Raw genomic sequence first — 24,900 nt, forward strand, 5'->3', positions numbered from 1 at the left:
CAGAGGGGCAGCCGTTGGCCGCTGAGGGGGGCAACCCTGCCTGGTGCCTGGCTTCTGTGGGTGGTCTTGGGCTGACGGGGACCCTTGGGGGTGGGGTCGCCGGTACAGGGTGGACGGGGGCTGGGCTGCCCGGAATAGCCACACCTGAAGGTTTGAGTGTATGCCCAGTCCTGGGGTCCAGGGCATTGAACCTCCTCTGGCAGGGCTGTGGCTGCAAGGTTGCTGGGTGGCAGCAGTGGCGCTGTCCGCGGGGCTGTGACCCCTAAAGTGCCTGTCCCCACTGGGATTTGGGGGGCTGGTCAGGGATGTGCTGGGCTGCTCCCACTGCCCAGGTGTGGGGTGTGGGCAGAGAAGGAGTGATCTGCACCCCCACACATACCCACCACAGGCTGGCTGTTTTCACCCCCAGCTCCTGACCGCCAGACCCACAGAGCCACATATGGGGAGGGGCACTTCTCCCTCCGCCAGGGGTCTCTGACCAGCTCCCGCAAGATAGGATCCCCAGGACAGCTTTACCCACAGTAGTGAACACTGGGGATTCAGACCAGAGCCCAGATGCTCCTGTGGTCAGCTTCCTGAGCTGGACAGGGAGGGAAGCCGGGGCACAGGGGGAGGAGAACAGGTGGAGACAGAGCCCTGGCTCCCGCATGAGGGCTACAGGGGCAGTTATTAGAGATGACCCAAGGCCATCAGGAGATCCAGAGACCCTGAAGCTGGGCAGGTGGGTGGGAGTGGATGGAAGGGGGCAGAAGCCAGTGCCGGGACCCCGCCCCCTTCTCAGCTGGAGCTGGAGATGGAGAGGCAGAGCTGCATGGGGACAGAGCCCGTCCTGCTCACACTTCTCTAGAGAAGCAAGCAGGGTGGCTCTGCGGGCTCGCTCCTGGAGGAGGGGCAGGAAAGGTTGGGAGTATGCAGAGCCCAGCAGGGAGCTCTCCAGTGAGTGCATCTTGGGGATACAGCCTCTGGTGATCTGGTCTGGGCAGGGCCAGGTCCTAGAGCTCCCTGAACCCCCAGGGAGCCATCTGTGTACAAGGTCATGGCAGGTAGTGACCCATAAGGCAGAGCTGTGGGGAGCATTTGTCCCCCTAGGACTGGGGCACTTGTTTCTGGGACCCAACTCTGCCTCAGCGTCTTCCCTCGCACGGAGCGGGCAACAACGCCGGATGGACCAACATGTACAGAGAGGTGGAATCAGAGCTGCGGGCATCAGGTCTCAAGGGCCCAGGTGGTTTGCCACAGCCCAACCCATCTAGGCCCAAGGGCAGCCCAAGCCAGGGAAAGTGGGAAAGGATAAGCCTCGGGACTGGCCCCAGTGATTCCCTGGGAGCAGTTGACCCCAAGGCATCCCTGTCTCAGGGGAAAAGGCCACCCATCCTGGCCTGGACTCAGCTCCGCACAGCTCCATGACCCCACTCTCATGCAGGCCATTGGCTACACCCTGCGTGGAGTGTCATTATCCCCCTAGCCCTACATGACCCCTGTCTTCCCCTAGCACACCGTGAATTATCTCACTCTGCCAGGGATTCCTAGCCTGCAGGCAAGCCAGTTCTCCCCCACCCCAGTCAGGGCCTCATCATATCCCTCACACATGATCCAGACCCAGAGGGATCTCAGGCTGCCCTCCCCCACCCCTTTTTTTTTTTTTCTGAGACAGGAGAGGGCTCTCTCCCAGGGTAGGTCAGCTTACTCTAGCTCTAGCTGACACACACCCACCCCCACATTGGTTCTGTGACCTCCCAGGGCACGGTGACACCAGCAGCCACTTAAAACTCAAAGACCATCCCTTGCGAACACTACTCCAGTGCCAGGGGGCCTCCGTCAGTGAGCACCAAGGCCTTGCTGGCTCTAGCCCAGGCCCTGCCCAGAAGAAGGGGGCCTCCTGCATGGAGAGCTCCCTGAGCTTTTCTTGGAAGAGGCCAGCCCCTCTCCCTTCTTTGCCTCCCTCCGGGGCACCCCACTTCCACAGGGCTTTCCTACCCAGATCCGTCTACCACCGACACCTCCCCAGAGCAGTGAGCAGGACGGGATGTTGTTGTACCCATTAGACAGAAGGGAAAAGCAAGACCTGGAGAAAGGATGGTGGCAAGACCAGGAACTAGAGCCCAACTCCCACTGCAGGGCTCCTTCCAGGTCTTTTCATTGCCATCCTTGTGAGAGCCTACAGGAGGGCAGGGTGCCTGCGCTCACCAAAGCCTCCACCAGGTGCCCAGCTGCTCCGCCTTCCAGATCCGCAAGACTCTGAAGGCCCTGAGAGGGGTGTGTGAGCCAGGGCTTCTAGCCCTGGTTCCAAAGTGGACACCTAAATGGTCACCTGGACTGGCAGAAGGCTGGTGTGGTCAGGCTGCTGAGGGGCAGGCAGAAAGGAGCTGAGAGGGGTTCCCCAGCCCGGGATGCACCTCTCTCTCTCACCTGTTGGACTTCCTCCACCTCCTGGCGTGTCCCCTTAGTATCCCCCATCCCTGCAGTAAAGAAGGCCTCAGCCTCCCAGTCCTGAAACAGCCTCCTGGCACCACTCCTTGCCAAAATCCCAGGAGGCTTGCCACCACCGTCCATGTGAAGTCTGATCCCCGCTGCCAGGCACATGAAGCCCTTCATGTGGGCCTCTACCAGCGTTTATAGCTTCTTTGCCCAACTTCTTCACTGTATCTCCAGCAGGCTGACCACACCAAACTGTGTGTCCTCCCCCCAGGGCAGAGCGGAGCATGGCTCAGATGTGGGGCTGGACACACAGCTGTGTGCACACATCCCCACACACATGTGCACAGATGTGCATAGAGATGCAGACACACACACTGTGCAGAAACCGGTCACCCAACCTCATGTGGTTTTCTACCAAATCATACATGCAGCGGAACTGTAAAATCTAAGCCAAAAAGGGGTCACAGGTGGACAGCTGACCTGTCCCTGTGTTCCAGGGCAGGCCAGGTGTGGTTACATCACCATCCCTAAGCCACCGAGGGCCAGCAGGGAGGCAACAGGGGATCCCTGACTCTGGTTGAGCACTCTCTGGGCTCTGGGGTCTCTGAGCCCCACAGGGTGTGGGCAAGCAGGTCTCGACCTGGCTCTCCTTCTGGTTCTGTGGCAGACTTGCTGGGCAGCCCCGAACAAGCCACCTTCCCTCTCTATTTCTCCAGCTATGAAATATAGGGACTTGGATTAGCCAATACCTAAGGGCTGTCCAGGCCCACTGCCCAGCTCTTCTTAGTTCATGCCAAGTACAGAGAACGGAAGGGCCTGTAAAGGTGGCAGCAGTGTGTGCGTGGGGGATGCTGGACACCCTGCACAGCAAAAGCTTCCAGGTGGGGCAGGGAAAGCTTCAGGGAATGGAAATGAGGTGGGTGCAGGGGCAAGAGGAACCTGAGCCAGGAGAGAAGGAAGCCAAGAGCCACAGGATGGGAGCAATTATTTTGACCCATAATTGAAATTTATGGAGCAAATAATAAGTCCTATTGAACACTCACCATGCAGCATCTATCTCATATTGTCCCCTAGATTGAAGCCAAATATATCTGTTCTCATCTTGGGAATACCAAATGAGCAAAGCTAATGGGTTAGGCCCCATCCAGCCCCTGGCCTCCCAGCCCCCACAAACACAGGCATATGGCAAGGGCCAAAGAGGCACAGGGGTGCCCTCTGGCAAGACCCCACCCACACCCAAACCCTTCAGCAGGCATGTAAGTGGCCTAGTGCACAAGTAGCAGCCCATCCCCTACCTCTGGCCACCCACATGTGTGTGCTCACATGCCGCCACACACACACACACACACACACACTGAGGACAGGGCAGACAAACACTCAAACTTCTGCCACAGGCCCGGCCCTCCTGTCCTGCTCTTGCCTGGAACTTGACACCCCACGCTAACTCTCACACTCCCAAGGGCAAGGACTGAAACAGGGAGGTTGTCCGAGGAGCAACAGGGCACAGGCATCTCTACGTAGGGGTCGCACCCCCCAGACTACGACCCCGCCATCAGAGGAAACTCTGCACCAGTTGAGAAGGAAAGGAAGCGGTGCCCTGTATCCGGGGGGTGCCTACTCCCCTCTTCCCTCCTCTTCCCTAAACCTCCCTGGCCTCCGAGCCTGGTTCACGTGACTCGCCTCAGCTTGTCCCCAGGTCACCAACCATGTGCCAGCTAGGCTGTCCAGAGCCCAAGTAGGTGAAAGGGAGACACGTCCCAGGGGGAGGGCGTGCCAGCCCTGGCCCAGAGCCCCTCATACCCCTGGAGACGAGGGCACAGCCAGGGTGGAGGGGACCAGAAGGAGCAGCCCCAGGCCTCGCTGTTCTCTATGGCTTTTTATTCCTATGTGATTTTACTGCTCACTCATATAGGGATTGGAGCCGTGGCGTACGGCGGGGGCGGCCAGCGGAGGGCTCGGATCCTGAGCAAGGGGGCCCGGAGAGAGAGATGGGATGGCAGCCCTGCCCGCCTACCACAGGCATATGGCAAGGGCCAAAGAGGCACAGGGGTGCCCTCTGGCAAGACCCCACCCACACCCAAACCCTTCAGCAGGCATGTAAGTGGCCTAGTGCACAAGTAGCAGCCCATCCCCTACCTCTGGCCACCCACATGTGTGTGCTCACATGCCGCCACACACACACACACACACACACTGAGGACAGGGCAGACAAACACTCAAACTTCTGCCACAGGCCCGGCCCTCCTGTCCTGCTCTTGCCTGGAACTTGACACCCCACGCTAACTCTCACACTCCCAAGGGCAAGGACTGAAACAGGGAGGCTGCTACCTAGCCGAGGGAAGCCTTCCTCTTGCTCTCTTCCCACACTGACCTCTTCCCTAGCCAACGGGTAACAGGGGGGCAGGTAGCTGCTGGACCCCCTCCATCCTCTGACCCACTATCTCAGCACTGGAGACCCCCACTGCAAGGCTGGCACCAGAAACTGCACTGTGTCCCAAAGCAGCAGCTACAGAAACTGGGACTTCAGCTTGAGGAAATGGGCCTGACACAAGGAAACAAGGTCCAAAATCCTGTGTGGCGCGGAACAGCCACTGGACACACAAAGGGCAGCTCAACCAACAGTGTGGCCTGTCCCTAAGGGCTGTCCAAACACAGAAGGCGAGATCAGCCCTCGTGGCTAGTGGCTCACACCCAGCAAGGTATGCAGCACAGCCTGGAGACTGTAAAGGGGAGACCACAGGGGTCACAGGTGGACAGCTGACCTGTCCCTCTCAGACCCCACAGGCTGCAGGCCTTTGACCTGTCCTCCCAGGGGTCTCTGCTGGCCTACAATGAGGGTGTCAGAGGCCAAGCTCTACCTTCCTAAGCTCCTGTTTCAGGGAAACAAGTGCCGAGTGTGCCCTGCAGAGAGGGGGAAGGGGAACCCCTATAGAGGCCCAGTGCTGGGGCTACAGCCTGACCCCATTTCCGGCAGCTTGGAGTCTTTGCTCTGAGGGAGAAGACACAGAGAACCCATAGTATGGCTCTGTTTATTTGCAGTCCTTCTCACTCCACCCCATAGAAAAAACACTCAAGAGCTCAGCAGAGGGGCTGCCTGCTGTTGGGGAGAAGACAAGGAATAGCCAACAGGCCAAGGGGCTCATCCCAATCTTCAGGGTTAGCTGCTGCCTTGGCCAAGAGGAGGGAGAGGAGAGGGCCCCCATCTGCCAGTTTGGCTGGGGGAATGAGCACAGAACAGAGGCCCAGGGTCAATAGAGCAGCCACCGCCAAGGACAGAAGGGGCCCTCAGGCCTGGTTAGGCCTTGGGGACCAACCCTGGTCTGCCACAGGTTGCTGCCCCGTAGGTCTCCTCTGCACTCAACCATGATCCATGCCATCACCGCGGCCGCAGGAACAGGAGGTGGGCGTCCATGACATTGGTCCCAGTCAGCCCCGTGTGCAGCAGGTGCGCCCCGCCTCGGAAACAGCGGAAGAAGGTATGAGAGTCATTGCGGGATAGGAAGGCAGCCACGTCCAGGCCCTCAGCAGCAGCCTGGCTGGCAAGCTCAGGCACGACCCAGGCCCCAGCTGCCTCTGTGGGCCCATCCTGTCCATCGGTGCCACCACTCAAAAACAGCACCTCCAGAGGCCCCAGTGGCCGTTGTCCCAGCTCTGCTCCGACACGCAGAGCCAGTTCCTGGTTCCGGCCACCCTTTCCTGAGCCCTGCAACTGCACGGTGGGCTCACCACCAGCCAACAGGCAGACAGGGCCCCCGGCCTCCACCACGGCCTCCAGGGCCTCCTTGAGCTGCAGGTCTGGGAGATGGAGCTCAGCTGCCAGCTCCCAGAGTTGTGCCTCCTCCTCCACGGAGGCCCTAGTCACAGGCGGGGTGAGGTGGGCTCCGGCCACTCGGGTGAGCAACCCGTAGAACCGGGCCACACTTTTCACGTCACCCTGTATGGCTGCGCTCAGCACCACGGCCCTGTACCCCAGTGCCTCGGCCTGCCGCTGGGCCTCAGCCAGGGCCAGCGCATTTGAGCCAATGATCACGTTGAGCACGTGACCACAGCTGTGCGGCCCGTGAGGGTCAGAGTCAGACTGAGCCAACACAGTCTTCACGGAACGGGGCAGGGCAGCTCGAAGGCCGTAGTGATTGAGGATGTGCAGGCAGTCTTGCACGCTGTGGACGCTGGCCACGGTGGGGCCGCTGGCGATCACCTCCACCGGGTCCCCCACCACGTCTGACAAAATCAGGCTCACCACCTGGGGAAGGGTCGCAGAGGCAAGGCTCAGTCCCTCCGGTGCCTTACACCACGGTCACTGAGGACAAGCTGCCACGTATTCTAACCCCTCTCCTGGGGGTCTGCAGAACATGTGGCCATCTGGACACCCCACTCCCATCCTCTCTGGCACCCCTCCCAGCCAGCCCTGTGGACTCCCACACTGGGATCCTGCCAATTTGTATGCTGTTCCAGGTTTTTGTCTCCCTGGCACGTGGGTCTGGCTCTACCAGCCCAGGGCTGCCTAGGGAAGCAGGGACCCACACACCTGGGCAGGGTAGGCAGCCTGAGCCAGCCCCCCACCCTTGAGCTGGGACAAGGCCTTCCGGATGGTATTCAGCTCCTGGATGTTGGCTCCACGGGCTGCCAGCAGCTTGGTGAGTGTCTGCTTTTCTTCCAGTGTCACAGGCGGAATAGGGGCAGGGAGCAAGGCTGAGCCCCCACCTGCAGAGACAGTGAAGAAATTGGGCAGAGGGGATAAGACTGCAAAGGAACCTCTCCACTTAAGGAAGCAGGCAAGCAGTACCCACATTAGGGAAGGGGCTGCTGGAAAGATGGGGTTAGGGTGACCCCGTGTGGACATGTAGAGAACGTGTATAGAGTCACCACAACCTGGGCACCTGGTCCCAGCAGGCACTGGAAGAACTATTCCTTTAGCGCTTGAAACAGAGTAGACCAAGAGGAGACATTGAGACCAAGGATGGATTACATAGGAGCTAGAGACCTGGGTTCTAGCCCCAGGTCACACTGGCATAGATGGCAGCCAACAGCAGGGACAATTTACCCATGACACCCTGAGTTACCTGCTCCCTATATTCCCTCCGATGGTCACTAAAGTCAGTCAGGGGAGGACCCCACAGCTCCAAGGAGGCCAGATAACCTGCCCAGGGCCACCCAGAGGCTAGCCATCCAGGCTCCTTACTGTCTCCCTTGCTCGGGGACCCTGGGGGCTCAGACTAATCATCTCTCCCAGACCTGGTATTTGCAACAACCACCACCCCCCGCTACACTGTCCTGAGCCAGTCTGGCACCCACACCTGAGATGAGTACAAGCAGGAGATCATCAGCTGTGAGACCTTCAGCCAGCTGCCGGATGGCCACTGCAGCCCGAAGTGCATCTCGGTCTGGCAGGTTGTCCTCTGCACCCTCAAATACCTGGACACGGCTGTGTGGCTTCAGCAGCATCTCCCTGAAGAGAGAGAGAACAGACAGCAAGAGATGAGGTGGGCTCCTTTCCTCCCACCTGATTTCTCAGCTGTACGGGTGAGGAAGACCAACTGACACCCATCCCGGAGCCAGTCCAGACCCTGAACAAATGGGATGCTGGTGAGGGAGGGAGGCCTGATCCAGCATTGGGTTTGCGCCTAGCTCCCCCTCCCGGGGCACAGTGGGCAGAAGCCTCCCCCCCAGGGCTCTTACTGCTTGCCAGCATGCTCCATGGCAGCACGAATCCCCTTGGGCACGCTGATCACACCCTGCACGAGATGCTGGCCCAGGAGCTCCTCAGCTGCAGCTGCCATGCCCAGCACAGCCTTGCCAAAGCCCACCAGGTAGAGGTTTTGACGCAGCTGAAAGCTCCGATCCCGCACCTTCAGCAGCCCACTGCTAGGATCCAAGCACAGTGCCCGTTGCAGCATGGGGCCTGGAAGCACAGCCCCCACAGTGCTCTCGAAGAGCTGCTGTGCCTGCTCTGCCAGGGCCATGCCACTGGCCAGCCGGACCACCGGGCTCCCCATGAGGAGCGGGCGTAAGAGGGCTCGGGCCACGCAGGGCAGTACCTGCAGGACCACAGCCATGCCCCACTGCTCTCAGCACCACCGGGCACCCATGGCTGCCTAGGGGAAAGAAAGCACCAGTGAGGCTGCTGGAAGCAAGACCAGAGACAGACACCCCCCACAACAGCCACCTCTCTGAGGGCGTGGGGCCTCTGGACCCCACAGGGGCTGCTGCAGTGGGCCATCTGCCAGCCCAAGACTTTCTGAGGCCCTCAACTGCCTGATCTCATGCCAGTTCTCAGAGCCCAAGCCTGCCACCTACCATAGCCTCCTCTTCTGCAGGTTATCCTCCGGCCCTCTGGCCACTCTGCCCTGAGTCCAAAGGTCCTGTTAGCTGAGCCCTCCCCCTAGGCCACACGTTCCGGCCGGAGAGTTAATCATTCACAGAGGCAGCAATTCCTATCCACAGGCTCCTGCCCCAACCCTTTTCCACCCCCTGTACTTCTGAGTGTTCATTCAGAGGCAACACTGCTTTCTGGGACAGTGTCCCTGCCTCTTTATCACTTCTGTTGCCAAGAGGCTGCTGGCTGTCCCACCAACTGATTGAGCCTTACGACCTGCAGCATGCTCTGTGTCACTGGCTTGCGGATCTGGGCTGGGGAGCCTGGGAAGGCTAGGTCTGTGTCGGGAGGCTGTAGGCTCAGAGGAACACTGACAGGCAGGCTCAGAGCACATCCTCAGGACACACAGCCTGAGGAATCCTAGCACTCCAAGGCCAGTCTAGCAAAAGGTTCAGGTTCAAATGAGAAGTGGCAGCAAAGACTGGCTCATGCTGGAAACTTAGACAAGTCCCTAGACACCACATTGAGGTGGCGCCCAAGCTACGACAGAAAAGAACACCCTTCCACCTACCTGGCTGGCCAGACCCAGCCCTGCCGAGAACACACATTTCATTCTAACAAGACAAGTCTTGGGTCATACATACCACCCACCCACAGGAGTGAGAGCCGAATGTCTGGAGCAGGAAAGGCCAGGCTCCTACAGCTGAGGCCAAATAGTCTTTTTCCCCCTGGGCAAGGTAAAGGCCAAAGAAGCCTTGGGGTGAAGGTCAGGAAGTTGTAAAGGAGTTCAGGGACAATGAAGCCCCAAACAGATCATCTCTAAAAAAGGCATCTACTTTAATAATGCCCACCATAAACGCTACTGGCTGACTGCAGCAGCAAGCGCGGACAGCAGGGGAAGGAGGCTGGAAATCAGGCTCCAGCTCCACCACAGTGACGGCTCCTTTCTTCATTGGGCCTCGTGTGCAAAATGAGAGGTGGGATCAAAGACCAATGCTTCCCCCTTGACATCCTTGGCCTCTCTGAAGCTGCCAGGTTAATACAGAAAGCCTGAACTCAAGACACTTTATCCCACACTCAAAAAAACCTAACAACCTGTAGCCCTCATCCATCTCGCCAGCATGGTTCTCACCTTTCCCGTAAGACCAATGCTGCCTGACTCCAGCCCTGAAAGGGAACACAGAGGACGCTGGCTTGGGGACTCAGAAAATGGGCTCAGCTTTTGCCAGGAAGCCCCTGGGACTGGCCCATTGGGCTAGGAACCAAAAGCGGCTTAGACTCTAGCAACAACTTGACAGCCTGGGTGAACTTTGTACCTGTTTCCCAGATGGACACAAGCCTAGAGGACCCCAGCCTGGCCACGGTCTACCAGGGCCCACGAGAGGATGGGGGGTGAGAAGGGAGGGTCTTCAAGGGTTAAAATACAAGACGTCCAGTTAAATTTGAGCTTCAAATAAAAGAGAAATTTTTAAGAATGTCAGTATGTTCCACACAATATTTGAGACATGCCTACACTAAATAATTACTGGTTGCTTATCTGAAATTCAAATTTCAGAGCTGCTAACCAGCCATTCTCCAGCCAGGACAGCCTCCCAAACGAACTCTCAAGCACTCCGGCACCAAGCTCGGCAACAAGCTCGGAAACCCCGCGAAGCCCCTCCTTGACTCCGCCCCGCCACCAAGTAAGCTGGAGCCACTTCCGGCCTTCTCCAGCCGCACGTGCCCCCGGAAGTAGCGTCAGTCTCAGGTCTTTGCGAGGGAAGTGGCTGCCGCGTGAATGTCCGGTGGTGACCGGAGAAAGAAGTGCCCGCCGCCACCTGGACCCGCCACCGCCCGGCCCATGGGCTGCTTCCGTGGGCCTTCGCGCCGTGGACTTACCGCTCCACGGCTCCCGGCCGCAGTTTCCGGTACCGAGGGCCGGAAGTACTCCCGGGTGGGCGGAGCGGAAGCCGGAAGTGTGGTGGGAGGGGCGGGGTTGGGGTGCAGGCGGGAGCCGGACGCGGTGCGGTGGGTAAAAGGAGTCGCGGCTCGGGGTTTGGCTCCGCCCTGACCTCTGGCAGGCTTGGATGGAATACCCTTTTGGCTTCATTGCCTTCGTCTCTGCAGTGGGGGCAACAATCCCTGACTTATCGATTGCCTTAACCGTCCGCTGCTTTATCTCTTAGGAGCCCATCCGTTAGCACACATTCCTTGCTCCTGTTAGGTGCCTGGCACAGGACTGAGCAAACGAGCTGAGAATTACTGTTTCCCCACAATCCACCCCTTCTGGAGCCAGATTAAATCACCCTGGCTCTTCCCCACCACTATAATCCCCCAACAATTTTGTGTTTGGCCCTTTCCCTCTTGACCAACCTAGTAACAGCTCGGACTTGGAAAGTTCAGTCCCGTGATCCTTGAACACACGAGCTCTGTATAAACAACGAATGACCCTTGGCCAGCCTGTGTGCACCCTTGAGCCCTGCGGAGGCCGAGAAAATTAAAGCCATCCCACCTCAAGTTTAACATTAGCACAAGTACAGCCCTCTTAGCTTCGGCATCCATCTCAGCTGTGACCAGGGACTGAACTCTACCCTATTTTAGTTACAGGAAAAACCGCTATACCCCACCCTGCAAACACCCCTGCAACAGCTAATCAGCTTGCTGCAGGGAAATCTGAAATTTCCCCACTTCCCCCCACCCCCCAAGCCTCCGGTAACCACACATAAAAACACCTTGCTTGGCAGGTCTGGGGCTCTCGCTCCTGTGCCGCTGTGCTGGTGACAGTCGTGAGCCAGGACTCGAATCCGAATAAAGACCCTCATGTGTTTGCATCGGTGTTGGCTCCTTGGTGGTCTCTCGGACTCGAAACTTGGGCACAACAAGCCCGACTTGATGCCTTCCCACATTCGAAAGACAAGTGCGGACCAGACTCTGAAGACACAAAAGAGTGCATTTTTAAAACTGTTGTTTTCTTGGGGAGGAGGGAAGGGAGTTACATCACAAATCACACAGTAGACTTTCCAAAAAATCTTAAACATATGCCCCCCTTCCCTTTTTTTTTTTAAAGATTTTATTTATTTATTTGACAGACTGAGATCACAAGTAGGCAGAGGCAAGCAGAGAGAGAGAGAGAGAGAGGAGGAAGCAGGCTCCACGCCGAGCAAAGAGCCCAATGCGGGACTGGATCCCAGGACCCCGAGATCATGACCTGAGCCGTAAGCAGAGGCTCAACCCACTGAGCCATCCAGGTGTCCCCCCACCTTCCCTTTTGCAGTTGCCACATCTCTCTATATCATGTTCTGCTCTCAGGAACTCCTACCTCCTTCCTAACTTTGTCTGGATTTTTCTTTCCATTTATAATAGAGGACCTTTTATTCCCTATCATTCTCTCCCAAACTTCCCCACTCCATCCTTAAAATGAAGGCACCTTCAGGAGGATCTGCCCTCTTTAGATGTAGGGAGATGATAAATACTTGAATGTTCAGTTTTTCCTTGCTTTCGGTAAGAAGTCTTTATCCATTTTGAATTTATTCATTCCTCCACCATTCAACAGACATTTCCTGGCCTATGTGGGTCAAATGCTATAGCTACTGGGATGAGTAAGAAGTGGTACTTTTCTGTTGGGAATTTTACTTTGCTTTTGTAATGATAGTCCCACACTGCTGGAAGGAATGTGTATTTGGGGACCTCTTTCATTATTTACTACCAGAGATGGATGAACAGACACCACTTACTGTGCCATTGCTATTCTCTTGGGAGTGTAAGCAGGATTATACCCATTTTTGAAATCCCCCATCCCATCCCATAGCTACTCACAAGATATATTTAACATCAGGTTTAGATGCCCACTGTACTGTGAGGTCTTAGAAGGTGATGACTTGGTCTAATTCATATTTGCATCTCTACTGCCTTGCATAGGACCAGGCAGGGTCCTATAGCTGGGATTGCCTTTTTTTTTTTTTCTTTTGTCCCCCCACTTTATTTCCTTCTATTTTTAATGAATTAACTAGAGAATAGTGAAGTACTCGGCTGCAAAGTGGTACAGACCCAAAGTGGAAAGAATCTCACAAAAGGAAAAGAGACGGTGGTGAGTAGAAGTAGAAGCCTTCATGAAGCAGTGGGATTTAAGTCTAAGAAAACAATTAGGCTCATGAGACTGCATACACATACCTTGAGAGTAGGTATGAATATGTCTACCTTTTTTTATTTATTATTATTATTTTTAAAGATTTTATTTATTTATTTGACAGACAGAAATCACAAGCAGAGAGGCAGGCAGAGAGAGAGGGGAGGAAGCAGGCTCCCCGCTGAGCAGAGAGCCCGACTCGGGGCTCGATCCCAGGACCCTGGGATCATGACCTGAGCCGAAGGCAGCGGCTCAACCCACTGAGCCACCCAGGCGCCCCTACCTTTTTTTATATATAATGTTAACTATTTTATTGTTTCCAAGATTTTATTTATTTATTTGAGAGAGAGAGAGAGAGAGCATGCGCAGAGGAAGGGGCAGATAGCAGACTCCCTGCTGAGCTTGGAGCCCAACGCAGGGCTCCATCCCAAGACCCTGAGATCATGAGTGAAGGGGAAGTCAGAAGCTTAACTGACAGAGCCAACCACGCTCCCCTGTCTATAGTCTTTTTAAGTGCACTTGGGCTAAATAAGTAGGGCTAAATAAGTATCAATGTCAAAAATGTGACAGGCGATTTCAGTCCAAGGAAATAACTGGTTGTGTAGACAAACATGATGCAGGGGTGGGGTGCCTGGGTGGCTCAGTCGGTTGAGCATCCGACTCTTGGTTTCAGCTCAGGTCATGATCTCATGGGTTGTGAGATCGAGCTCCACATAAGGTGAATGCACGCTCTCTCTCTCTCTCTCTCTTACTCTGAAAATAAATCTTAAAAAAAAAATAAAGTGATTGTAGGAGAGGAAAAAACTTTTCCCTCTATTCTCTTAGGTTCAGTGGCTGAGGCTCTGGGACAAACTAAACTGACAGAAGACAGATTAACAGGAGAAAAAAGTTTATTTCCTATGTATATGGGGGGCCTCACAGAAACAAAGTAAAAACCCCAAAGAAGCCATTAGGCCTGAGAGCTTATATACCATTTTCAACAAAGAGTGATAAATTTGAGAAATGTGACAAGACAAAAGTTCAAACTTCTCGGGGCAGTAAATTGTGGGAAAGTATACATGGGGGGAAACTAATGGAAGATAAGGATTGCTGTAGTAAGATTTGTTTGTACAGATTCATCCTGGCCTTGGTTTTTCATCTCCTGGTACAGGCAGGACTCCTTTCTCTTGGGAAATTTATGACCTGCTTTTAGGTAGGAAGGAGAAGGGCAGCAAGCCTTTTCTGCATCTAATCTCAAATGCCTTCAACTCAAAATAATCCTTATGCCTAAGTGGCATGTTTTGGGGTGGCATATTCTAATCCTCTTCAAATGGACCTGAGATATTCAGACCAGAGCTGTTAGGATCTACAAACCCATTGTTAAGAGAATTTATACAAATAAGTTATAGTACTTCTTTTTTTTTTTTTTTTTTTTTTTTTTTTTTTTTTAAAGATTTTATTTATTTATTTGACAGAGAGAAATCACAAGTAGATGGAGAGGCAGGCAGAGAGAGAGAGAGAGGGAAGCAGGCTCTCTGCTGAGCAGAGAGCCCGATGCGGGACTCGATCCCAGGACTCTGAGATCATGACCTGAGCTGAAGGCAGCGGCTTAACCCACTGAGCCACCCAGGCGCCCCAGTACTTCTAAACACATTAAAAATGGTTTTCTAATATTACTAAGGCTTATATACATGTTACTTTTTGCAGTGCTATTTTATGTTTTTAAAAAAATTTTGAGGGACGCCTGGGTGACTGTCAAGAGCAAACCCCTGCGTCCCGCCAGGAGGTCACGACGCGTAAAGAAGAGAGAGAGAGATGGATATGATGTAACTCACTTGATCTTTATTGGGACAAGGTCCGCACCACTATCGTGGCCCGGTCACGGTCCGCTGACGTTGTCACGGAGAAGGAGACGTCGCCTCACAATCTAGACAGAGAGGTCACCGCAGAAGTTGAGACTGAGGACCAGCGAGTGGTTGGTGACGAAACTGTCGGGGTGTCGGTAGCACCGGCGATGATGTTCTCCCGACAGGGAACTCGCTTCGCCTCAGTCCAAGCTGATGCCTCTTTATATACTGCGCTAAGTCTCCTTCATAAACACATCACATCACTTGTTTTTCTTATGCTTACACACCAAAAACATAAACACAGCGTAAACATGTCTTGGTTTACGATATTTCGCACAAGTCAAAATATTTACAACTTGTTACTCCGCACTAATCTTATCACTATGTGGTTAGTTTGTATTTTGTTCCTTTTGCCTGTTTACATTTAGTAGGGGTTCGCACCTACTACATATTATTTATTTATTTATTTATTTATTCATTATTTATTACATTTTATTTATTAAAGGTTCATACTCACTACAGTGGCTCAGTGGGTTAAAGCCTCTGCCTTCAGCTCAGGTCATAATCCCAGAATCCTGGGATCAAGCCCCGCATCAGGCTCTCTGATTAACAGGGAGCCTGCTTCCTCTTCTCTCTCTCTCTCTTTGCCTGCCTCTCTGCCTACTTGTGATCTCTATCAAATAAATAAATAAAATCTTTAAAAAAAAAATAAAGACTATACCTAAGAAAGCATTTAAAAAAAAAAAAAACCTATTGAAAAGACCACTTAAGGGGCGCCTGGCTGGCTTATTCAATAGAGCACATGACTTTTGATCCTGGGGTTGTGAGTTCAAGCCCCACACAGGGTATAGAACTTACTTTAAAAAAAAAAATCACTTAAGTCAAGTATAAGCCTTCCCCATTATTCAAGCAAGCCAAAAGAGAGAAGGCAATGTCCTGGGGTACAGTACTCATACGCTTTTGAGAGAGGGTTTACTAAATTTATTGATTTGGATTAAGCTTTAACTTAAATGTTCCCATTTAGAGCAAAGGAGGAGGTCCCCCCCCCCCCGTGTGATGTTAGGTCATCAGTGACCATGGGAAGGTGGTACTAATGGCCCCCATCTCCACTAACAGTGTTGCATCTCAGGAGTTCTATGTGGATAAAGTACTTGGTCCCTATAACTCTGAAATCACCCTCCCACCCCTGCACACAAGCTCAGGAGGCTCACTGGAGTAGTGAATGGTACAAATTCAAATGAGAACAGCGCTCAGTCTTGGGCCTTCTGACTTGGAACTTTGCTATAAGGAAGTCCTGCTTGAGGGAGAAACTGATTAACTGTGACTGCAGCCATCTGAGGTTTCAGATGCCTGAGGAGGTCTAGAATGCTAGTGCATACTGTCAGTGCAGCAGAGCCAGCAGTCAGCCCCCTAAACTACCCGCTCCTCTATCAACATCCACCCTGCTGTCCTCCAACCTCAAACCAGGGCGGTGGTTACGAGTGCTATTTACCACCCAAGTCCCGTTCTCTCCCCCTCCAGCACTCCCTGGTCCCCTTGTGCTTGAGAAGTTTCATTCATCTAGTTCTGGGCAATGAGTAGCAAGTAGAATCGGTGTGATTCATTTGGGGGCAGTTAACTGCCCAAGTGAGGCCTTCCTGAGCATTTTTCCCTTGGACTTGGCAACCAGCAACATTCAAGATGGTGGCTTCTTTGCCAACCTAAGTCCTGAGTGACTGATGGGAAGAGCCACCCTGCCAACCTACAAAGGATGGGTATTGAAAGTGGAAAATAAACCTTTGATGCTTAGAGCCACTAAGATGTGGGAAAACAAAACAAGACAAAAGTCACTAAGATGTGGGGGATTTTGTTACTGCGCCGCGACCTAGCCTACGCTGGCTGATATGCACACTTTACCCTGTTGCAACTCGGTTTCAGGTGCATCTTAGAATCCTGATCTACTCTTGGTATCGTATCATCTGGAAAACATTGGTTCTCACTGGCGTTCATCCTGCTAGATGCACCAAGAGCTGAAGAATATCTTGCTGTGCGTTCACAAACCCAGGAGAGGCTTACGCACTAACCACTACTACAAGGCAGGAGCACAAAGCAGAAAGCAGCTTCCACGAAGAGAAGTTCTTTGCCTCAGTCTTGGGTCTCTGTGGCACGGCAGATTTTCGGTCCATCAGTTCATGCAGTTTCCGGAGTCTTTCTTCTTTATTGCATTTTAATTGTGACTGGACAAAAATAAATGATAGCAAGAGTTCAGGACCAGCAAGAAATGTAGGATGGACGTAGAACCAAACAGTGAATAGGAATGTATTCGGTCTTTTCTCCAGTAAGATGCACTCAGTTTGGGGATTCAGTGCGGAAAGACTGTGCATATCATACTGCATCCGTAAGAGAACCTATAAGATGTTCTGTCACCTTAAAGTCCGCTGTGAAAATAAAGTCGTGATTTTAAAAATTTATTTATTTATAAAACCTGAGATAAGTCAGAGGCTCTTCGTCCTCAGCTCCAAACTGGAAGCAGGTGCCTCCGCAGGGAGGCACTCCTGAGTTCGATGTGAGGATGGGGTAGTGAAGGGCCACTCGGTGGGAGGGAGAGGGGAAGGAGGCAGGGAGGGGCAGAGCTGGCTTTTAGTGAAGGCAGTGAAACCCCTCAGCTATTTTCTTTGGAAGAAGGGGTGGGGGATCCAAACGGTGCACCCGGAAGCAACTCTGCAGGGACCAATGGGGACTGCGTAAGTTCGATCAGAAAGGGTTTTTAAGCCTTTTGAAACAGTTCTGTAGGCTTAGAGGCAGAGGCCCTGGGGCTCTAGGCAGCCCTTCCTGGATCAGGGCAGTCTAGGCTTATCTGGGAAGAACCCATCCCTTCCTTCCAGAACAAAAAGGCATTGTTTACCAACAATGGACTTTTTAAAAATGTGAATGATTATCTACCCTTTGCCCTAGAAACAGGGCTGGAACGTTCCAGCAGAATGTGAATCCAGGCTCTAGGCTTATTGGCTGTGTGACTCTGGGAAAGTTACTTGAACTCTCAGAACGTCAGTGTTCATCATTAAAATGGGATTGAGGGCATTGAATTAACAAGTATTTTAAAGTGCATACAGGGGTGGGGGGTGGTGTCTGGGTGGCTAAATTGGTTAAGGATCTGACTCCTGATCTCAGCTCAGGTCTTGATCTCAGACCCTGCAAGTTCGAGTCCTGCATTCAAGCCCTGCGCTGGGCTTAGGGGCTCCATTATGAGCATGGTGCCTACTTTTAAAAATTAAAATAAAAATACAGTGTACGGGGGCGCCTGGGTGGCTCAGCCAGTTAAGCATTTGCCTTTGGCTCAGGTCATGTTGCCAGGATCCTGGAATCAAGCCCCGCATCGGGCTCCCCGCTTTGCGGGGAACCTGCTTCTCCTTCTCCCCCCACTTATGCTCTCTCTCTCTGTTGTTTCTCAAATAAATAAATCTTTTTTTTTTTAATTTAAAAATAATGTATGTAGAAAGGCTCTAAGTTGCAGCTGGACCAGCTTTGTGGGTGTGTGGCCTGTGCAATTCACACAGGGAACCAAGGTCAGAAGGGTTCTGCACTTGAATATTGAATATTGTTGAATATTCTACTGCTGCTGTCTTGCATTTGTTAAATTTTTCAAAGAAGGGGCCCATATTTGTATTTTGTACCAGGCAGTGCAAATCATGTAGTCGGTCATGCTACCTGGAGAAGATGCCCTCCTTTCAGATTCCCCTGGTCTGGAGCTCAGGATCTCTGAAGAATTCCAGTAAGTGGCCACATGTTAGGAGTGCCAACGCTCCACACCAGGTGTGGGGGTGGGGGCGCGCAGAGGTGGCACTACGCTTCCGGAGCAGTTCTGAGGCTGTCCTGAGACGAAGTCCCCTTGCTAGGACAGACACATCCTGGCCAATTGGCTCAGGGAGCTCTTTAAGCAAGAGACCTAGATACCCTGCGCTGGGCTCACTCAGTAGCTGAGGGTCACACTTTGAGTCTTCCACAGGCTGATCCCTTGGGGAACTGAACACTGCCTGTAATTCAGGCAGGGTACAAGCCACATGAATTGTATGAAATCAGCCCAGGGTTCCTGGAGGCGGGGGAATCAAACGTTCTAATCATTTAAAATGCTCTTAAGTATATATTAATTTGATCAACAGAAGGAAAAAATTTTAAAAAAGTAGAAAATATGTTTCACTGAATGAAACCCCTGCTGAGGTGCCTTTAATGCCACCGGAAGAGGTTTATAACTTCCATTTTGATGAGGGAGCAGAAGGCTGACTGAGGACAAAGCAAAAGGCTGACACCTTGCAATCTCCCCCTCACCCGCACCACTCCTAGGTGGGACAAATATGACATTTTTTTTTTGTTGTTAAGATTTTATTTATTTATTTAACAGATGGAGATCACAAGTACTCAGAGAAGCAGGCAGAGAGAAAGGAGGAAGCAGGCTCCCGGCTGAGCAAAAAGCCTCATGCGGGGCTCAATCCCAGGACCCTGGGACCATGACCCGAGCTGAAGGCAGAGGCCTTAAACCACTGAGCCGCCGAGGCGCCCCCAAATGTGACATTCTTGAGGAATCTCCCAACTATCTTGATGTTAATGGCTTGTTAAAAGGGAAAGATAACCTTGATCAACGCCACAAGACCTCCGGTATCTGGTACCTCTTGGGCCCTCTTTAGTATATGAAAGTTCAGTTGAAACCTCCCTTCCCCTCACCTTCCCCCAACCGCAGGGTACATAACCTGCCATCCTTCACAACCCGGGGCAGCTGCTCTCCCTGCCCACAGGTCCTGTCCCCGTGCTTTAATAAACCACCATTTTGCACCAAAGATGTCTCAAGAATTCTTTCTTGGTCATCAGTTCCGGACCTCACCCCACCAAACCTCACCTATGTTCTAGAACTTAATCAATTTAATGTCAGATGTTCCCTCCACTCCTGGCCATCATTATTTCCTTTTGGCGGTAAGTGAAATAAATGAAGCATTCATTTAGCAAATCAAGCAATTTGTCAGGTATGAAGTGGCTCTCTGCGAACAGAGAATGACAGCCGAAACGTGCTGTGTCGTCACCGTGGGCGGCAATTGTGTTCCGACCTTCTGCTCCTCCTCTGTGGCCATTGTGTACACACACACACCCCACCCCACCCCCACACCCTTCCCAGAGAAGAGTCACCTAACTCTAGGTATTCTGAGGGCTGGGTTTAAGAAGTTGTGGGGGAGGGGGCGCCTGGGTGGCTCAGCAGGTTAAAGCCTCGGCCGGCGTTCGACTGAGGTCATGATCCTGGGGTCCTGGGTCAGAGCCCCACCTCGGGCTCTCTGCTCAGCAGGGAGATTGCTTCCTCCTCTCTCTCTGCCTGCCTCTCTGCCTACTTGTGATCTCTCTCTCTCTCTCTGTCAAATAGATAGATAAAATCTTAAAAAAAAAAAAAAAAAGAAGGGGGAGAAGGAAACACCACCGGTAAAGGGTGCCTCTTTGACACCTAGACTGTTTTAGCGGAAGGCAATCGAGACCTAGCCGACTCAGAAAGAGCTCCTCACCTCTCCCTCAGCTGCCTACGGAATTCAGAGAGGGGGCCTGTAACAGGAAGGGAGCTGTTACCAGAGATAACTGTTTACATCAGAAAGTCTTAACCTGCAGGGCCTGGCAAACATTTGTTTACCAACCGTTTGTGAATTGTCTTCCTGCGCCCTGAAGCCCCGGCCCCCTACCCTTTTCTCCTTGCTCGGATAATAAAGAAACCTCAAAGGCGGGAGCGCCGGGCTGGCTCTGTGGGAAGCATTCCACTCCTGTTCTGACGATTGTTGAGTTTGAGCCCCACGTTGGGTGCAGAGATTAAGTGAATAAATAAAATAGTAATTTTATTTTAATAAAATAAAAAATAAATTAAGTGAATAAATAAAAACTAAAAACAACAACAACAAAAACCCAAAACCCTCCGTTGCCTGACTGCCGAGGGGCCAAGGGCATATTGTCCAAAATAGGCTAGTTGGATATATTGCTTATTTTAAATAAAAGTTATTGCAGAGAAACCTATAGCAGGTCTGTCCCCCTGAAAGCAGGAAATAAATCTCCCTGGTAAAAGGCGCCCTCCCTGTACTAGGAGCTAAAGAGACATCCTTATCACCAGAGATGGGAAATTTAGAGCCCAGAAGGCTATATAAACAGCTCTTGTTACTTTTCACTAATTTATGACCCCACCCCAAATTCTGTTTAGAATTCCTTACTAATTGAAGCTCCCAAAGTGAAGTTTTCTTTGGTCTGTCAATTCCTCACAGATTTATTCTCTTTGTGTAAAGAGCATAAACACTGCTCACCTTTGTTATTTCTTAAGGTCTCAGTTCCATAATGGGGCCTCCAGGCACATGTGATGAAACTTTGGTTTTTTTCCTCCTGTTAATCTGTCTCATGTCAATTTAATTCTTAGTCCAGCTGGAGGAGTTTGGGAGTAGAGAAGACTTTTTTCATCCCTTCTGTTGGCGTAGTTGGCAGGGTACTTGAACTCGCCGGACATCACTCACTCCAGATCCAGCAGCAGCTCAGAGATGCCGGACATCTGATGTACAACTGGCCAAAGGTAAGATTTCTTACCTTGTCAGCTCCCTGGAGTCTCTGTGGAGTCCGATGGACCCAGAGTGGGGAGAATCTTTTTCTTTCTTTTTCCCCTTTCTCTAAATACCAATTAGCAGAAGATTTTGTAGAAGAAAAACCTTGGCTTAGCAACTCTTTGTAAAAAAATTGTTAGAGTAGCCTTTGGTTATTGGTCCATTTCCTCCCAGAGATCATCTTTGTTTTCTTTCTCTGTGTCTTTTGTGTTGTTTGTCATTAAAAGGAATTCCCATAGGGCAGAACACAGACAGAGGCGCAGTACGCTTGCAGTTCCAGTTGGCCTCAGAGAAGGGGATCTATTGGGACAAACTTTGTTGTGGATCCTCTATGTAAAGACAGGATGAGGTTTTTTCTTTTGTTTTGGTCTGTGTCCTAAGAGCTTGGCTTTGTGACCAGAACGTTCTCTCTGGTCTCTGCCTGAGGGAGGGTATACTTACCAGAGTGCACCTTGGTGCCCAGTGCAGGAGATGCAGTTACAAGTCACCCTCTCGTCAGTCCATGACAGCCTGCAGGGGAATTTGTCATAAAAGGTCCCAGAGCATAAGGAGCCTTTGTTGTCTAACCTTTGTTGCTTGTCAGTGCTGGAAAAATTCTATTCCAGTAGCACATGCCCAGTGACATAGTTTAGTGGGTCTACGACTAAAGGCATCTTACAATTTCAAGGGAGACCGGAGACATCCTTACCTCCTGTGCAATGAAAGTCTTTGTTCTTACACTAATTTCGGGAGTGAACTTCTGGATCATGGAGACTGCATCATCCATGCCCTCTCCAGATGCCTCTTGCATCTTTGGTTAAGCCATTGAAAGGCTTATTGGGGGCGCTTGGGTAGCTCCGTAGTTAAGTGTCTGCCTTCTGCTCAGGTCATGATCCCAGGGTCCTGGGATTGAGCCACAGGCAACAGGCTTCCTGCGCAGTGGGGAGCCTGCTTCTCCCTTTCCCACTCCCTCCGCTTGTGTTCCCTCTCTCGCTGTGTCTCTGTCTGTCAAATAAATAAAATATTTTTAAAAAATAAATAAAATAAAAAGGCTTCTTGGTTTGAGTCACTATTAATGGATCCTATTCATCAATGGTGAGACGATAAATCATTAAATTGTCTATATTTGAAGGAAAACAAAAACAAAAACCCTTTAAAAAGAGAACTCTCAAGGTGCCTGGGTGGCTTAGTCAGTTAAGCTTCCAACTCTTGATCTCAGCTCAGATCTTGATCTCAGGGTCATGAGTTCAAGCCCTGTGTTGAAAAAAAAGAACTCCTCTCTTTTAAAAAAAAAAAAAAAAAAAAAAAAGAAGAAGAAGAAGAAGAAGTCAGAAGACTCATAAAAAAAAAAAAAAGGGCGGGGCGGGGGTTGGTAAGCCACTGTGCTCAGAGTGGCTCAGTTGGATCAGGTCTTGATCCTGGGCACCTTGCTCAGCAGGAGTCTGCCTCTCTCTCTGTTCATGCTCTCTGTTTCACTTGCTCAGTCTCTCCAATAAATAAATAAAATCTTAGAGGAAAAAAAGAAGAAATCTCAATTGTCTTGTTAGAATAATGGCTAGCCTTAGGATTCCCTTGACAAAAAGAAAGACTTGGGGCACCTCAGTGGCTCAGTCGGTTAAGTGCCTGTAGCTCGGGTCATGATCCCAGGGTCCTGGGATTGAGCCTCACATCAGGCTCCCTGCTCAGCAGGGGAGTCTGCTTCCCTCCCCTCCCCTCTCATGCTCTCTCACTCACCCTCTTTCAAATAAATAAAATCTTTTTTAAAAAATTAGACTTAAGACAAATAAATGACTACAACTAAGGTAAATTTCCTTTCTTAAAATCCAGTCCCTCTTACCGATTTTAATTTAACTTCTCTTTCCCTAAAAGACTTGCAGAGAGCATTCCAGCCTAATCTCTAGGTTCAAAACATACAGGCTAATCTTGTAAATGCTGCAAGCCAGAAAGTGAATTTAGCAGGAGCACCGGGGACAGGCAGTAGGGCTCACTTTGCTGTAATCAAGTCCGCCAGCTTCAGGCATTTCTATGCAATAACCTTCACAGATGTATTGAACACCACCTCTCATTTCAAAGAACTCATATCCCTTGACGAGCAGCAGACCTTTTAAATTATAAAGACCTTTTCCCTCCACTCTCAAAAGATCCTACCAAATTTAGAGAGGATTTAGAAAGACCAATTGCTCTTCACAACCCCACTCACAGAGACCTTGACTAGCTGCTAAGGGGAGTTCTTCTGGCCCAAGATTATACTATGGTCATTACACAGGTCACTCTGCCGCCTTGAAGAAAAGCCCCTTGCCCTTCACAGAAGAAACAGGTGACCAAAATTTCTCCTAGACCCTCTTACAAATGATCTGCAAAAGGGCAATATTCAGAGACGAATAAAAGCCTAGGTTAGGGCACCTGGGTGGCTCAGTGGGTTAAGCATCTGCCTTTAGCTGGGGTCATGGTCTCAGGATCCTGGGATGGAGCCCCGCATCGGGCTCTCTGTTCAGCGGGGAGCCTGCTTCCCCCTCCCCCTCTGTCTGCCTCTCTGCCTACTTGTGACTTCTCTCTGTGTCAAAAAAAAAAAAAAAAAAAAGCCTAGGTTAAACTGTTGTACTCAGTACTCAGAAAGAAGGCTTTTGTTAAAATGCTTTAAGCAGACTGTACAAAGGCATAGATTTTTTTATTCTCATGTTAGATTTTTAAATCTCCATGATATAAAGAAACAAACTTAGTTACATGTTGGACCAATCCCTTGATATTCAGGCTGTGATCCAGTTGTTCTTTCGGGAATTAAAAATGTCTTTGTCGTACCAATATCTATAAAAACAGATATTCAGTCATAGAAGCAAGTCACAGCCAACCTTGCTTTACAAACCTCACCTATTTCTCTAAATATGTTTATGGATATTATACTTTTTTAAAAGTAGTCTCCTTGCCCAGTATAGGGTTTGAACCCACCCTGAGATCAAGAGTCACATGCTCTACCAACTGAGACAGCCATGTTTATGGATATTACAAAAGATCAAGATACTGGAACAAAATTGTCCTATACGTAGAAAACACCATTTACATTCTTTCTCTGCCCCTTAAAGTTATAAATCTTATATCTTTGAAATGGCATAGCCTACAACTGCCTGAGAAGAAAGGGGAAGAAATTGGGGACGGGGGTAGGCCTTTTAAAATACAACTTGCTAAAAGGCTCAATAAGACGACACCTCTGATAACAGGCAGATATGCTCCAATGTGAGATATTTGTCCACTTCCGGATGGTCTTGCTAAAATTAATTTGTAAAAGAGCTCTATTTAGCTGGTTTGAAGGCAAGTGCTTGTAAAGATTGGGAATTCTAAAATTCAGAAATCTAGAAACTGAACCAAATGTTTTTCAAGTTTATATAATCTGGAACATATTTGGTACCAAAGCTAATTTAAAGTTGGTTTAATCAAGGTAGACATGTCTTTAAAGTTATCAGCTGAAAAATAAAACTCTTTCTTCTTGGGGCACCTGGGTGGCTCAGTGGGTTAAAGCCTCTGCCTTCAGCTCAGGTCATGAACTCAGAGTCCTGGGATCGAGCCCCACATCGGGGGTCTCTGCTCAGCAGGAAGCCTGCTTCTCCCTCTCTCTCTCTCTGCCTACTTGTGATCTGTCAAATAATTAAATAAAATCTTAAAAAAAAACAAAACCCT

General features: G+C 51.0%; 1 protein-coding gene and 1 long non-coding RNA gene across 10 annotated transcripts; one reads left to right on the top strand and one right to left on the bottom strand.

Annotated features, from left to right (window-relative positions):
- Positions 1-5,433: 5,433 nt before the first annotated feature.
- Positions 5,434-11,564, bottom strand: GLYCTK (glycerate kinase). Of its 9 annotated transcripts, none has more exons than XM_013049747.2 (7): positions 11,446-11,564; positions 10,613-10,834; positions 8,457-8,513; positions 8,098-8,320; positions 7,755-7,867; positions 6,947-7,122; positions 5,434-6,661 (listed from the first exon to the last, which is right to left on the bottom strand). In XM_013049747.2, the coding sequence occupies exons 1-7, from the start codon at positions 11,543-11,545 to the stop codon at positions 5,795-5,797; spliced, it is 1,758 nt and encodes a 585-aa protein (XP_012905201.1). In that variant the 5' UTR covers positions 11,546-11,564; the 3' UTR covers positions 5,434-5,794. The 9 variants fall into 9 exon arrangements, with proteins under 9 accessions (XP_012905201.1, XP_012905200.1, XP_044935186.1 ...); XM_013049746.2 differs by having other exon boundaries at positions 7,716-7,867; XM_045079251.1 differs by lacking the exon at positions 10,613-10,834 and having other exon boundaries at positions 7,716-7,867; positions 11,446-11,545.
- LOC123391777 lies at positions 10,583-11,544 on the top strand. The gene is made up of 2 exons (XR_006606515.1): positions 10,583-10,641; positions 11,458-11,544. It is a non-coding gene; the product is annotated as an uncharacterized LOC123391777 (long non-coding RNA).
- Positions 11,565-24,900: the final 13,336 nt, after the last annotated feature.

The sequence above is a fragment of the Mustela putorius genome, unplaced genomic scaffold (assembly GCF_011764305.1).
Source record: "Mustela putorius furo isolate JIRA1106 unplaced genomic scaffold, ASM1176430v1.1 tig00000095_pilon_pilon_pilon, whole genome shotgun sequence".
Classification (NCBI taxonomy): Eukaryota; Metazoa; Chordata; class Mammalia; order Carnivora; family Mustelidae; genus Mustela; species Mustela putorius.